We start from the raw sequence: 16,159 nt of genomic DNA on the forward strand, positions 1-16,159 counted from the left end.
ATGCAGGCATTGCAATAACGGCATGCTTTTCACCGGGCCCCATCCAAAGCATCAGCCCCTTCTCCTTTTGTGCAAGCACCTCTTCCTGCAGAATCAGGATGTGGGGGGAGTCTGGCCAGGGCCACAGACCAAATGCTTCCACAGCTTGGGATTTCTCTACTGTCTTCGGGACACAGTCACACCAACACTATTAACCCTTTCCAGCCTAGTGATTATGGTATCTGAAGAGAAGGATATCAGGTCACCTCTCCTCTAGAAATAAATAGCTTGGTATCTCTAAACCTGGCCATCATTTACACATACACATGAAATCCTCAATGGGTGATAATTCATTGCCCACAAGCCCAAGGGAAAACAGGCTCTTTTCCTGGGATTTCTACAGGAGGCTTAGACAGAGTCACTTCCCACATGTCTGGACTGAGTTTGCAGATTTGGGCCTTGACGCATCCAAAACACCTGGGGAATGTGAGTTAACTTCAGAGAAGAAAGGAAAAGAGGAGAAAGAAACATGTTCAAATAGAAATTAAATGTCTGATGGATTCCATGATCGCAGTTGACACTCACAACTATGAACAGTGTCTGGCACCAGCTGGCTCCAGCGCAGAAGGAATTGCTGTGTACCTGGGCTGAGACCCTGCCATGCCTGACCCAAGGAGGCCTGACCAAGCAGGCACAGCAAGCACAGAGAACACACTTGGCCTCTCTCCTCCAGACCCTGACAGGAAAGAGAAAGCTTTCCTCCAGGCCGCCACAGGCCTTTTTAGCAGGCCATGTTGCCACTGGCTGGCATTCTCAGAGAGAACAGCTCTCCGCTATTTTACAATTCGTTTCCCAAAAAGCAAAACGCAGATTTTCCCAGGATGTCTAGGATCCCAAGAACTGGAGCTCCTGCATTTGAGAAAAGTACAGTGAGGTCAAGGTCCTCCAGATTCATGCCTGCCAGGCAGAGAGAGCAGCTTTCCTCGCTCTGCCGGGAACTCCAAGGGCAGGGTCCACCAAGCCAGGCCAGAAAGTCCTCGGGCTGGGGGAGGGGTGTTGTCCAAAACCACGGTGCGATCAAATTAAAAAGCTTCTGCACAACCAAGGAAACTATCATTACAGCAAATAGACAACCTACAGAATGGGAGAAGATATTTGCGTGCTACACATCCAATAAAGGTCTGATAACAAGAATCTGTATAGAGCTTAAGAAGATTAACAAGAAAAAGATCAAACAACTCCATCAAAAAGTGGGCAAAGGACATGAACCAAAACTTTCAAAAGAAGACAGAATAATAGCCAGGAAACATGTAAAAAAGTGTTCAACATCTCTAATCATTAGGGAAATGCAAATCAAAACTACAATGAGATATCACTTAACTCCCGTGAGAATGGCCTTTATCAAAAAGTCCCAAATCAACAAATGCTGGCGTGGATGTGGAGAGATAGGAACACTCTTATACTGCTGGTGGGATTGCAAATTATTACAACACCTGTGGAAGTCATTTGGAGTAATCTCAAAGAACTAAACATAGAAATACCATTTGATCCAGCATTCCCACTACTAGGCATCTACCCAAAGGAAAAAAAAGACATTTTATAATAGAGACATCTGCACTTGAATGTTTATGGCAGCACGATTCACAGTTGCAAAGCTGTGGAAACAACCCAAGTGCCTATCAATACATCAGTGGATAAATAAAACGTGGTATATGTATACCACGGAATACTACTCAACTACAAAAAACAATGGTGAACTAGCACCTCTTAAATTATCCTCGACACAGCTGGAGACCATTATACCAAGTGCAGTATCACAAGAATGGAAAAACAAGCACCACATGTACTGGCCATCAAATTGGTACTAACTGATCAACCCAAGGTGCTCACTTGGAAGTAATATTCATTGGTGCCGTCAGGTGGGAGAGACTGGCAGAAGTGGTTAAGCACACAACTAATGGGTGCCGAGCGCACTTTATGTGGGAAGGGCACACTTGTAGCTCTGGCTTGGGCGAGGCAAAGGCATTATATGTAATCAAAATGTTTGTACCCTCATAATATTCTGAAATTAAAAAAAAAAAAGAATAGTACAACGAGGGTTTCTTCCCGGATTCCGGGAGGTTGGTGGCCCTGCGGCCCAGCTCCAAAGCCCCTCCTCCAGGCCACTTCCCCTAATGAGCCAGACCCCTCTCAGCTCTCAGGACTGTCTGAGCCAGGCCCGGGTCCCCGCTCTGTACTACCCGTTCCGGCCTCTAGATGGCCCCGCCCTAGTTGCGCTAATGACAGAAGAGGCCTGACTCTCTCTTTTCCTGGCCCCAGGAGCAGAAGGCAGTGGAAAGCGTGGCTTCAGGAATGGAGGGGTGAGAACTACCAGGGGCGCAGGAAAACAAAGCGGGAGAGGGGGGTCCGGCCTCGGTGCGGGCAGGAGCCCGGCCGCTGGCCTCTTGCCACCCAGGGACACCTCCCAGAGCCTTTCGTACGACCCGCCAGAGGAAATGGTCGCACGCTCTTGTCGCTCCCTCTTGCGTCTGAGCGAGTACTGTCAAACCACACTCTCTGAAAGGCGCCATGTTGACCATCGGCGGTGGTGCCCGCCACCCCCCCTCCCCCGGGTCCTCTCATGCGCATGCGCAGTGCCGCGACCTCGCATTCCCAGAGTGACGGGAAGCGGAAGTGCTCAGCCGACCCAGGAGGGCCTCTTGTAGTTTATGCGGGCAGTTGTCATCGGTCCCTGACGGGCTCTTGGCGGTGAAGTAAGGGGGAGACGGAGATGGTGATGGGTTTGATGGGCTGGGGTTGTTGGTAGGGTTGTGAGTGAGCGCCCTTGTGGAGGTTGAGAGACGCGGGCCGTGGCCGTGAGTGTTGGGATCGCGTGTTTGGAATTGATTGAGTCATTCAGGGACGGTTTCCTGAGTGCCTAATTAATGCCAGGCACCATTGCAAATATTTCACATTAGTCTTCCAGGAGCCCTGTGGGGTAGTACTATGATTATATCCATTTGACAAAGAAAATAGCAGTGTGGCTCGGCAACCTGTCCAAAATCACATAGGTAGCAAACCCAAGGGATCCTTTATCTTTTCCTATATTTATCATGTTTATTGTTTCCCATCTGCCTTCCCTGCTAGAATATAAGCTCCACAGGAGCGGGGAACTCCAAAATTTTTTGCCAGATATATCTCTAACACGGAAAACAAGCACATAGAAGGCACTCATTTCTTAAATGAATTAAAGTGGCATAGCAGGCTATTAGTTGGTTCCAAAGATGAGACCCTTAGTAAGGCAATGTGCAGCTCATTGACGATTGGTGAGCTTTGTATGAATGCTGACTCTTAAAAGTAGAACGAGACATTTCATATTCTGTTGCGTGAAAACCTTTGGATTTTACCGAACTTCACTCCATGGAAGGTAGCAAAGGGGTTGCTAATGAAATCTCCTGTGGTCATTGTGTGTCCAGGGTCAGAGTGTGTAACTGAGACCACTGCTCACCAACTGCAGACTCCAGCCTATCTGTGTCCAGGCTTCCTCACTTAGTCTGAGAAGACCCATTCAGAGGCCTCAGGAAGAGGTGAGTTCCCTGGGTCACAGGCAGACATCTGGTACTGCAGTGAGGTCCCAGTTCACGTGTGTTTGTGTCTGAATTTCTTGGTCCTGTCTCCTTGAGAACAAGAGAGGTGCTCTGAGGCAAGTCGGAGGAGAAGCCTCAGCACAGAGGCCAGACCCACATCCTCAGGGCAGAGGGAAGAGGCTCACAGGACAGTGGTCCTAGAAGAGCTGGACCTGCAGTAGCCTTTGTCTTTCATGGTCAGCTGAGAAAAGGCAATGCTGGCTCAACCTCCAGGTGCCATCAAGGACCATGTGACAGTGGGCAATGATCCCTGTTGGAGGAGAGAGAGATGAAAGTCACAGGTAGATCAAGGCATGGATGTCCCCCTTGGGGCTGGTCCCCTGCTATAGGCAGGATGAGGCTGGGAAGGATCATGACCAGCCACAGAAGTCTTCATCCTCTCCTAGCACACCTACTTGTACGACTTAATGCTCCCCTCTCTTGCCACTGGCTACTTTTAGATTTGAGTCAGTGCCACGGCATCAACCTTGCACCTGCTCAAGGGGAAATGCTGAATCTTCCTCCTGCCCAAGGTGCAGAAAATATATTTTTAGTTTATAGAATTTCATAGTCGTCTACAGGTATGCTCTCATCCAGTTTTGCTGCCTCATTTTGATGCTTAATGAAGCTGGGTCTGAGAACATGACTTTTTACGACACAGGAGCTGAATGAACCCTGTTGTCCTGATGCTGTTGTAGTGATTGCTGCAGCATGTGACGGTTACTCTGTCCAGAAGCTCCTGGCTGAAACCTTCTGAAAAACTGCCAAACAAGAGAGAGCATCGCAGTCAAAATGCAAATTGTGGGAAAGGAGGAAGTGGATGGGCAGGAACAAGGTGGTGCAACAGCCAGTGATGCATGGAGGACAGAGGAGGGCAGGCACAGTGGCTTCCAGCTTCACCTAGAACTGAGGAATTCTGTACTGTTACCCACCTGCCTGCCACCCCTCCCTCCCTCCCTCCAGCCTTCTGAGCCCTGGTTTGTCTCCTCCCACCAAACTATATCAAGAGATTCTTCTTATACACACTCTGCTGAGGGTCTTTTCATCTCTAGGGTTCTGTGTGATAATAGGTGATTTTGAGTCATTTTTAATTTTTATTTCACTCGTAATTAATATTCACTGTCAAAAAATGAGAAAATGGAAATAAACAAGGGAAGGAAATTGAAATAACCATCAACAGTAACCAACTTTTCAATAAATGCTCTTCAAGTCTTCATATGTGATCATATCGCTTAACAAACATGAGATCACACTTTATTTTTTTGTAACCTACTTTTAAGTATCTTAAGAACTAAAAACAAAATTCCATAGCATTTTTATTTTAAGAGATGGAGTCTTGCTGTGTTACCTGGGCTGGCCGTGGACTTCTGGGCTCAAGTGATCCTTCCACCTTAGCCTCCTGAGTAGCTGGGACTACAAGTGCTTGCCACCTCGCCTGCCTCTGTAGCATTTTTAGGCCCTGTGCCGTATGCCTGTTTTTGCATGTATCATATTTTTTAATGAGTTCTTTTTGTTTGACATTTAGTTGGTTCCAAACTTTGATTTCTTTTATATCAGTGATTCTAAAGTTTGAATGATGGGAATGACTACAGTTAGTATCCTTTCAGCTTTGTGCACATTTATTTGTTTTATTATGACAAATTTTTAGGACTAGAATTCTGGAGATAACGAAGGTACCAAGTTGTTAATCATTTCTGAAGTAGATGCCTTTAGTCATACATAAGTCATACATCTTTCCAGTAAGGAAAACAAAATTTCATGTGCAAAATGCACATGATCTTAGTAAAATCCTATGGGAACAGGCTGTAGCTATCAGGCCATGTTTCCAGATCATTCACCCCCAGGTGCAAGGGTGATTATTATCAGGCTGATAATTATGGTCTTATGTCTGTACTCACTGATCTCAACCCTCCTAATTCTGCTTTTGTAGATCTCTGTCCTTTTTACAGGGAAGAGCAGGATGGCTATGTCCCAGGTGAGTTCCTAATTTACTCCTATTTTTTTTCCAATGAACTTGAAGCAGAGGCAGCTTTTAGGAATCTATGCTGTAGCCTTGAAAAAAAAATCTGTCAATTTCCTCTGTTTTCTCTTGTGTCATCTTTCAGCGTGTCATCTACTGCAGGTTTCCTTAATCTTTCCCCTCAGAGAGACAGACAGAGAGAGAGAGAGAGAGAGAGAACAAAGGAGAAAAGAAAGACAATTCACTACTTATCCCTTTGGGGCCTGTACCTCATTTTTTCTTCTTTTCCTTACACATAAATTTCCTTAAAATTGCCTTCTCTAAGTCTATGCTAATTACTGCTTTCACAAAATTGTACAGACCAGGTAATTTGTACATTTAAGGTTTCTAGACTAACAAAAGACAAAGAGGAATCCAGTTCATTTTATTAATCCACATAACCTTAAATTTGATGAAGATACTGCAAAAAAGAAAATTATAGACCACTTTTACTTAACAATATAGATGCCAAAATTCGAGGGGGTTTCACTATGTTGCCCAGGCTGGTCTTGAACTCCTGGCCTCAAGCAATGCTCTGTCTAGGCCTCCCAAAGTGCTAGGATTATGGGGGTGAGCCACTGTGCCCAGCCAAACAAAAGCTTTGTTCAACAAAAGGAGAAAAATAATTCTCCCTCTCACTCCATGCCCAAGTCTTCTCCTCCTTCAGTTTTTTTATACATTCTTCCAGATATCATGCATACATATTTGTCTAGCTATATGAATCTTTTTTTCCTTCTTTCTTTTTTTTTTTTTTCTTGTGAACAAATTAGTGCACATTCTGGTCATAGGTTAATGATCATTCCATTTTACCAAATACTAGTCTACTCCAAGTTTTCTTAACCTACTGACATATTGGGCCAGGTAATTGTTTGTTGTAGACAGCTGCCTTGTGCATTGGAGGATGTTACAACAACATTGCTGGCCTCTGCCCTCTAGCTGCCAATACCTCCACCCCACCTCCCTTGTCATGACAATGAAAAATTTCTACTAACATTGGGGGGACAAAAATCACTCAATTTTGAAAACTGTATGGGTACCTCATTTACAGTTATGACTGCTCGATATTCCACCAGCTGGAAATACCATTATTTATTTACCTTTCTGCCAGGGATGTACATTTAGGATATTTCTAGTCTTTTTTTTTTTTTTCTAAATGAAAAGCGAACTTCTTTATTGTACGCAGTACAAAATATAACGCAGCATGGCAGGATGCAAACGGCCCTGCGCAGGGGAAAGTATTTCAAATCAATTGGCAGGTTAAAGCCTTTCTGCACTGTAGACTTTCCACACTCTGGAAAATAAGCAAACAAACAAACAAACAAAACTCTCAAACCCTCGAGAAAAACAAACCATTCAGGAGGTGCATGAGTCCAATGGGAATGCAGTGGTGATGCTGCCATCCTATGTCCCATGACAGCACAGGCCACAAAGTTACAGCAGAGAAGGGGTAGCTTACGCTACCGAGTATTATTTTCATACTTGCTAAGATAGCATAAATCCATCCAAAAAAAAAAAAAATTCCAAATCAGGATAAGTAAAGAAAGGAAAAACAAGTCTATACAGCATTTACAACAAATAAATCTCTAGCCAGCTGGGGGTAAAATATGCATCTATGTATAGACTGTGTATAGGTTATAAAGCTATAAATATTGTTTAGAAGGAGTTCTTTGATTAGAGTAGAATGCAATTAAGGCCCAAGCTATAGGTTCACCATCTGTATGGGCTAATTAGCTTCCAACAGAGGCAAATCTTATGTTTCCATAGCTATAAAGTACACCCCTTATCCTCGTGAACCTTTTCACAAATGTGCTGGTGGTCAAAGCGGGACAGTTGGAGACTGCGGAGTGCCCCATTAATACAAAAGCCATTCAAAGGATGTGTCTCACATTCACGTAGTCATCACTGCCTCCCTTCACATATGAGGAACAGCACAGTCATTCTTGATGCTATAAATAACATAGTCATGAATATCCACATACATTCCCATTTGTGTGCATCTTAGTACTATCTCGTCTGTAAGATAACTTTCTAGAGATGAGAATTCTAGGTCAGAGGTGTGTGCATTTATAGTTTAGGGCTTCTAAGCACCTCATCTATAATTGGGGAATGGTGTGTGGAGGGGTCAGGCTCCTCTGAGAAGCCCTCCTGCCGGAGAAATCTGCATGTCACTACCCTCTGGTACACTGGTTTTTCTGTCTCCCAAATTTGGACCTTGTGGGTACAAAATGTCTCTTTGAATTTAAGACCACCAAGTGTAAACATAACAGTATGGGGTTCAGAGCATAATCAGGTGGCTGGCTTATTGGCCTTTCTTTAAGACGGAGTCTCACTCTGATGCCTAGGCTGGAATGCAGTGATGTCATCATAGCTCACTGCAACCTCAAACTCCTAGGCTCAAGCGATCCTCCTGCCTCAGCCTCCCGAGTAGCTGGGACTACAAGCCAGCGCCACTGTGCCCAACTAATTTTTTCTATTTTTAGTAGAGACAGGGTCTCACTCTTGCTCAGTCTGGTCTTGAACTCCTGAGCTCAAGTGATCCTCCCACCTTGACCTACCAGAGTGCTAGGATTACAGGCATGAGCCCAGCCCAGGCTGGTCTTAAACTTCTGGCCTCAAGTGATGCTCCACCTCAGCCTCCCAGAAGTGCTAGAATTACAGGCGTGGGCCACTGCACCCAGTTGGTTTATTGGTCTTTGATAGAAATTAGGGCACTTCTAGAGGTGAGTTCTTGTTTGGTGGTGACAAAGAACACACAGACCTTTGTCCTTTTGCCTCAGTCAGCTGCCCAAGCCACAGACCTTCTGATTTCCTGTTCTTGTCTCATGATTGATGAGCTAAGGTTAGAACTGTTTGTCATGATTGATTAGCTATGTTTAGAATGGTTTGTTTTAGCTCTGTATTCCCTGGGAAGCCCGCTCTGTCAGCCCCAAGCAGAATTCACTTCCTCCTCTCTGGGCCACCTGGACCCTGTCCTATATCTGTCATCTGTCATTGCCACTGTAAGGCAGGCCCCCTCCCTCCCTCTCATCTGTGGGTTTGTAAGCGTTGTTTTATTCCTCTACCAAACTGGAGCTCCTCGAGTTCAAGAGGCATTTGTTTTTGTTTTTGTTTTTGTATTTTTTATATCCGCAGGACTTACCAGCTTGGTCTCTATTCAATAAATACGTGTTGAATAAATGAATTTCCAGGGTAAGATATTTCTAATAGCCTATCTGTTTCTCCTATACAATTTAAAATAATTTTAGTTATATGAATACTCTATGTGATATACTCTGCCAAATAGTGACCGCATGGATTTCAATCCCTCACTCCTAGCTGTGTGACCTGGGCTGGTTAGTACAGACTCTGTGCGCCTCATGTTCTTCACCTATCAAGTTTCTCCTAGGGTGGTGGAGAGGATTAAAATCTTCAGCACATGTAAAGACTTAGAATAGTCACAGAGTAAGCCCTCCATGTGCGTGAGGTGTCATGTCCCAGTCCCCCAGGCTGATCCCTTGTGCTAAAGAGGAATGTGCCGTTACAGGAATCATTGACCTTCAAGGACGTGTTTGTGGACTTCACCTTGGAGGAATGGCAGCAGCTGGACTCTGCTCAGAAGAACCTCTACAGGGATGTCATGCTTGAGAACTACAGCCACCTGGTGTCTGTGGGTAGGGACTGCTCCACAGTTGGATGTAGAATGCACCCAGTAGTGTCTTTTTTCTTTTTGAGACAGAGTCTCACTCTGTTGCCTGGACTAGAGTGCCGTGGCATCAGCTTAGCTCACAGCAACCTCAAACTCCTGGGCTCAAGCAATCCTGCTGCCTCAGCCTCCCGAGTAGCTGGGACTACAGGCACGTGCCACCATGCGTGGCTAATTTTATTTATATATATTTTTTTTTTCTTTTTTTTTTTTAGTTGTCCAGCTAATTTCTATTTATTTTTTTTTTTTCCAGTAGAGACTGGGTCTCGCTTTTGCTCAGGCTGGTCTCAAACTCCTGAGCTCAAACGATCCTCCCGCCTCAGCCTCCCAGAGTGCTAGGATTACAGGAGTGAGCCACCACACCCGGCAGTAGTGTCTTTTTGAGCTGCTGCTGCGGCTGCTGCTACAAGCTCAGGTGTTGGAAACCCTCAATGAGTTTAGGCTTAAGGCCCACTATCAAGTATTCGCGGTCCCATTTGGATGCTGGACAGGATGTTTGTGTCTTCACCTGCCAGGTGAATGTTCTGTACTGAGGGGCAAATTACTATGTGCATGGGGCAGTCCCCGAGACTGTGCCATCTTCAGCCTGCAGGCAAGGAGGAATCATTGACCTTCAAAAATGCCTTCAGCATTCATAACAAAGTTCTATGTCATTTCCCTTGAACAGGGTATCTAGTTGCCCAACCAGATGTGATCTTCAGGTTGGGACCAGGAGAAGAGTCCTGGATGGCAGAAAGAGGGACCCCAGTGCAGAGCTGTCCAGGTGAGTCGGGCCAGGGAAAGGGGAACTAGCCTGGGCAGTGAGAGCTTGGCCTCTGGGAGGTGCCCAGGAGCCGTTCTCAGAGCCCCCAGACTTGAGGCTGTGCCTGGGGTCTGATGACATGCGCTGTTGTCATAGCCAAATGAGGCCTCCCCCGGCAGCCTTTTCCAGTTGCTGTGCACTTTGCTTGGCATTCAGACGGTGTGGCCACTCCTGTTCTTAGATCCCATTTCTACCTTCCAGCCTCCTGGCTTGCTAGCAAGAAGTGCCAGACCCGTTCTCATTTCTTTCCTCCCTCTTTTCTGGAAGCTTTTAGGACTTTTTCTCCCCATTCTTGGGCTTTTGTATTTCCACCAGAATAGATGTAAGTGTTGGTGTTTCCTCTTTATCGTGCATACTTTGGGCCCTTTCAGTCTGAAATTTGAAGTCTTTTTTTTTTAACCTCAGGGAAATTATTCTACCTGGTTTATTGGAGTTGATATAGATAACAAAGCTTTGCTAGTTACCTTTAACTCTACCTGACCAGGTATCTACCGTGTTCTCATTTGACTTCCCTCACCTTGTGGTGAACACTGCAAACCACGGGTCCTCAAACTTTTTAAACAGGGGACCAGTTCACTCTCTCTCAGACCATTGGAGGTCCTGACTATAGTTTTTTAAAAAAATGAGCAAATTCCTATGCACACTGCACATATCTTATTTTGAAGTTAAAAAACAAATGGGCAAAAATACCCGCATGTGGCCCGCAGGCCATAGTTTGAGGATGCCTGCTGTAAACCTTCATACCATTTTCTGTTTCCTCTTCTTATATCTTCTCAAACTCTTACAAATCTGACTTGATAAACTGCCTGTTATCAGATTCTTCCTCTTATCAGTACTTCCTTCCCACTCAACTCTTGTTCTGTGTTATCTCTTTATTTATTCAGAAAATAAATTAACTTGAGAAGACTTTATTCCCAGTGTAGAATACTTCATAAGACACTATCAAACTGTTTTCCAATGTAGGTGAACTATTTTGTTTTCCTGTCACCCATGTGTAAGAGTTCTAGGTGTTTCTCATTCATGCCAGCACTTGGTATGGTAAGTGTGAGTCTTTCTTGCTAGTAGGTAAGTAAAGGGATCTCATTGTGATTTTAATTTGCATTTCTCTAATGATGATTACTGTTGAGCATCTTTTCATGTTCTTATTTGCCGTCTGTATATCTTCTTTGGTGAATTGTTGTAATCTTTTGCCATTTTGTTTGTTATTGTAAGAGTTCTTTATATATTCTTGATGCAAGTCTTTTGTCAGCTATGTGTTTTCTAAGTATTTCCTTCCAGGCCATGACTTTTTTTTCTTAACAGTTTGCTTTGAAGAATAGATGTTTTTAATTTTGATAAAGCCCAATTTATCAAGTTCTTCTATGGTTCATGCTTTTTATGTCCTATTTAACAAATCTCTAACCCAGGGTAACAAAGATTTTCTCATATGTTTTCTTTCAGAAGATTTATAATTTTAGCTGCTTATGTTTAGGCCTATGACAAATAATGAATTAAGTTTTTTAATCCAGTGTGAGTGTCAATTTTTTTGCATATGCATATCCAATTGTTCCAGCAGCATTTTTTTTTAACTTAATCTGTATTTGTTACAAGTTTTAAGTGGATTGTGACTTGGGCACTACATTTCTATTCACAAGCCCCACTTTTCAAAACAGTTTTACAACACATATGGGTAGGGCTTATAATTTTGCTCCTCTAAACAATACTTCTTCTTTAGAAAACAAGCCCTGTGTAGAGTTTCAAGTTGCTTTACTTTAAACTTATTTCTAGATGACTAGTAGTACATGCAGTCAGCAGCATTTTTGAAAAGACTGTTGTTTCTCCATGGCTTACCTTGGCACTCTTGTCAAAAACAATTGAACACAGATGTGTCATTCTATATGCCAATAACCCACTGTTTAGTTTCTGTAACCTTATATTAAGTGTTCAAATCAGGTAGTGTGAATCTTTCAATTTTGTTCTTCCTTTTTAATTTTTTTTTTATTTCAGCATATTATGGGGGTACAAATATTTAGGTTATGTATATTGCCTTTGCCCAACCCAAGTCAGAGCTTCAAGTGTGTCCATCCCCCAGATGGTATGCACTGCACCCATTAGGTGTGTATATACCCATCCCCTCCTCCCCCTCCCACCTGCCCAACACCCAATGAATGTTACTACTGTATGTCCATTTAAGTATTGATCAGTTAAAACCAATTTGATGGTGAGTACATGTGGTCCTTGTTTTTCCATTCTTGGGTTACTTCACTTAGTAGAATCAGTTCCAGCTCTATCCAGGATAATACAAGAGATGCTATATCACCATTGTTTTTTGTGGCTGAGAACTCCATGGTATACATACAACACATTTTATTCATCCACTCGTGTATTGATGGGCACTTGGGTTGTTTCCATATCTTTGCAATTGTGAATTGTGCTGCTATAAACATTTGAGTGCAGATGTCTTTTTTATAGAATGTCTTTTGTTCTTTTGGGTAGATGCCCAGTAATGGGATTGCTGAAGCAAATGTTCTACTTGTAGAACTACAAGTTCTACTTGTAGCTCTTTGAGGTATCTCCATATTACTTTCCACAGAGGTTGTACTAGTTTGCAGTCCCATGTTCTTCCTTTTCATGATATTTTGGCTATTCTAGGTCCTTGGTATTTTCATATAAATCTTAGAAGCAGCTTGGGAATTTGCACACAAAAGCCTGTAGTGATTTTGTATGGGATTGCATTGAATCTGTTCATCATTTATATACTGAAAATATTGAGCCTTCTAATTCATGAACATGGTGTATCTCTATGTATTTATGTCTTTTAAAATTTGTCTTAGTAATATTTTATAGTTCATAATGCAAAGGTCTTGCACATTGTTTAATTCATCCCTCTGTGTTTTATGTTCTTATATTATAAATGGTATGTTTTTGTATTTCATTTTCCCATTGTTCAATGATGTTTTATAGAAATATAATTGATTTTTTATATTGATCCTGTATCCCAGGACCTTCCTCAGCTTACGTATTAATACTTGTAGCTCTTTTATAGATAGTTTTGCATGTTCTATGTAAACAATCATGTAGTTTTAAATAAAGACAGTTTTTTTTCTTCCTTTCCAATCTTGATGTCTTTTACTTTTTTTTGTTTCTTTGCCTCATTGTACTGGCTAGTATCTTTGGTATAATGTTGACTAGTAGTAGGGAGAATGACATTCTTGCCTTGTTCCTGATCTTAGGACAGAAGCATTCACTTTCTCACCATTAGGTATAATTTTTTATTTATAGGGTTTTTCATAGATGGCCTAATAATAATGGTTGATTTTTTTCCTTTTAATTTTGGTTTTATGAGTTTTTATCATGAGTAAATGTTGAATGTTGCAAATGCTTTTTCTACATCAATTGATGTGATAGTGATTTTTCTCCTTGAGACTGTTAATTTGGTAGATTACATTGATTTGCAAATATTGGACTAGCCTTTCATTCCTGGTGTAAACCCCACTTGATCGTGACCTATTATTCTTTAAATATATTGCTAATTATTTTTACGCATATTTTGAGTATTTTACATCTGTTTATATGTCATAATTATCTGTAGTTTTCTTCACTCATACTGTTTGGGGCTAGTTTTGACATTAGGGTTATGCTGGCTTCATAAAATGAATTGGGAAATGTTTCCTCCTCGTCTATTTTCTGAAAATTTTTACATAGGATTAGCATTGTTTCTTCTTAAATGTTTTGTAGACTTCACCAGAGAAGGCATCTGGGCCTAGTTTTTTTTTTTTTTTTTTTTTTTTGAGGGTAGGTTTTGAACTACAAATTCAATTTTAATAATTATAAGATTATCAAGACTGTCCTTTTCTTCTTTAGTGAACTTTGGTGGTTTGTGGCCTTGAAGGAATTTATCTCATCTGAACTATCAAATTTCTGACAATAAAGTTTTTTCATAATAATTCCTTATTATTTTTCAGTGTTTGTAGAATCTGTGGTATTGTTCTCCTGATATTGATAATGTATATCTTCTCTTTTCGATCAGTCTGACTTGAGGTTTATCATTTTATTGACTTTTCACAGAATTAGCTTTTAATTGCATTGATTTTTGTTTTTGAAAATTTTCTATTTTTTTGAAATTTTGTTGTGTTTTTCATTATATGTAGTCCTTATTGGTTATATCATGCACACAGAAGAGCATTTAGGACACAGGAGCACTTCTCAGGAGAAATATACAGCTAGCACCTGTGTAATCACCACTGAGGATGAGAACTAGGACTATGCCCCTCCCAATTGCATCCTCCTACCTTTCTCCTAGATGTAACCTTTATCCTGAATTTAGGGATAATTATTTTCAGGATTGTATTCTGCTATTTATATCTGTATCCCTAGGCCATATATTATTTAATTTGAACTTTTATTTTTTGAGCTTTATAAAAATGGAATCATTCTATATGAATTCTTTTGTGACTTGTTTATTTTACTCACTCTTATAGTTGTGAATTTAGCCATGATGAAGCATATAAATGTAATTTTGTTCATTTTCATTGCAGGATAGTGTTTTAGTTTGGGTATTCCACAATTAATAGTTATTTGCTCTTCTCTTGATGGAGTTTGGGTTGTTTCTAGTTAAAGATTATCATAGCCAATGATAATAGTAACCATTATTTAACGTGTTTGCAAGGCACATTTCCTGCGAGGCCTTTTCTAGTCTATATACCTGGGTTGTTGTGGCTAGGTTTTGGAGGTGTGAATATTTAACTTTATAGTTAAGGCCAATGTTGCTTTTAATGTTGTTGATTTGTAAAGCATTTTTACCAGTTTACAGTCCCATCAATAGTGGATGAGACTTCCGTTGCTCTCTCCCCATCATTTGGTCTTGGCAGACTTTTATTTCTTGCCATTCTGGTAGGTATATATTAGTATCTTCTTGTGATGTAAACTTTCATTTCCTTGATTAGTAATGAAGTTGATTACTATTTCATGTCTTTATAAAGAATTTGAGTGATTTGTTTTCTGAAGTGCTGGTGTAAGTCTTCTACCCATTTTTTTTCTTATGGTATATGCCTCATTCCACTTACTTATTCATCAAATTATTTTTAATACTGTATTAATGCTTTATTACATGTATACTGTCCCAATTTGTTAGATTGTTTTTCCACTATCTTTCTTGTGTCTCTTGTTGAACAGAAATTCTTTATATTAAATTGGGTTTCTTGTAGACATGATATAGTTGGGGCTTGTGTTTTTAATCTTATCCTACACTCTTCCTTTTAATTGGTGTGTTTAGACCATTTACATTTGATATAATTATTGATATTGTTGGATATAGGTCTGACACTTTATTATTTCTTTTTTCTTTGTCTCACTTTTTCTGGTTGTTGTTCTACTCTCCCATTCCTCTATTTGGAATATTCAAATATTTTCTTAATTCAACTTTGTATATTGAGGTCATTATAGATTCATATGTAAGAAATAATAGAGAGATCTTGTGTAACCTTTACCCAATTTCCTCCCAATGATAACATCTTGCAAAATTATAGCACAATATCACAACCAGTATGTTGACATATTACAGTTAAAATACGTTTCCATCACTGCAGGGATCCTGCATGTTGCCATTTTACAGCCATGCCCATTTCCTCCCAGCCCACCCCCTTCTTAAACCCTGGCAACCACTAATCTGTTTTCTGTTTCTATAATTTTGTCATTTGAAGAATGTTATATAAATGAAATCATACAGTATGTAACATTATGAGATTGGTTCTTTTTGAGTCAGCATAATTCTCCAGAGATTCATCCAGGTTGTTGTATGTATCAATAGTTTGTTTCTTTTTATTGCTGAGTAGTATTCCACTGTATGCATGTACTGCAGTTTACTTAATCATTTACCTGCCGAAGGACATCTAGATTGTGTCTGTTGTTTGGCTGTTACACATAAATTTGCTATAAACATTTGTGTATAGGTTTTTATGTGAACATAAGTTTTCATTTCTCTGGGATGAATTTCTAGGGTGCAACTGCAATTTAATCATTCCATTTTAAACATACTTTTTGTCACTATCTCCTTGTTTAGTTATTTTGTAAAAGTTTAGTGGCTGCTCTAGGCGTTAAGATATGTATACAAC

At 41.1% G+C, this 16,159-nt stretch overlaps 1 protein-coding gene across 1 annotated transcript in view; it reads left to right on the top strand.

Annotated features, from left to right (window-relative positions):
• Window positions 1-2,610: 2,610 nt before the first annotated feature.
• KRABD4 (KRAB domain containing 4) overlaps window positions 2,611-16,159 on the top strand; it is a 34,978-nt gene continuing 21,429 nt past the window's right edge. The window contains exons 1-5 of the mRNA XM_075999670.1: window positions 2,611-2,732; window positions 3,435-3,545; window positions 5,515-5,559; window positions 9,107-9,233; window positions 9,933-10,028. Coding sequence (XP_075855785.1) covers window positions 5,545-5,559; window positions 9,107-9,233; window positions 9,933-10,028 — 238 coding nt within the window. The 5' untranslated portion in view covers window positions 2,611-2,732; window positions 3,435-3,545; window positions 5,515-5,544. The remainder of the gene's footprint in view (window positions 2,733-3,434; window positions 3,546-5,514; window positions 5,560-9,106; window positions 9,234-9,932; window positions 10,029-16,159) is intronic.

Source organism: Microcebus murinus, chromosome X, assembly GCF_040939455.1.
Source record: "Microcebus murinus isolate Inina chromosome X, M.murinus_Inina_mat1.0, whole genome shotgun sequence".
NCBI classification, from domain to species: domain Eukaryota; kingdom Metazoa; phylum Chordata; class Mammalia; order Primates; family Cheirogaleidae; genus Microcebus; species Microcebus murinus.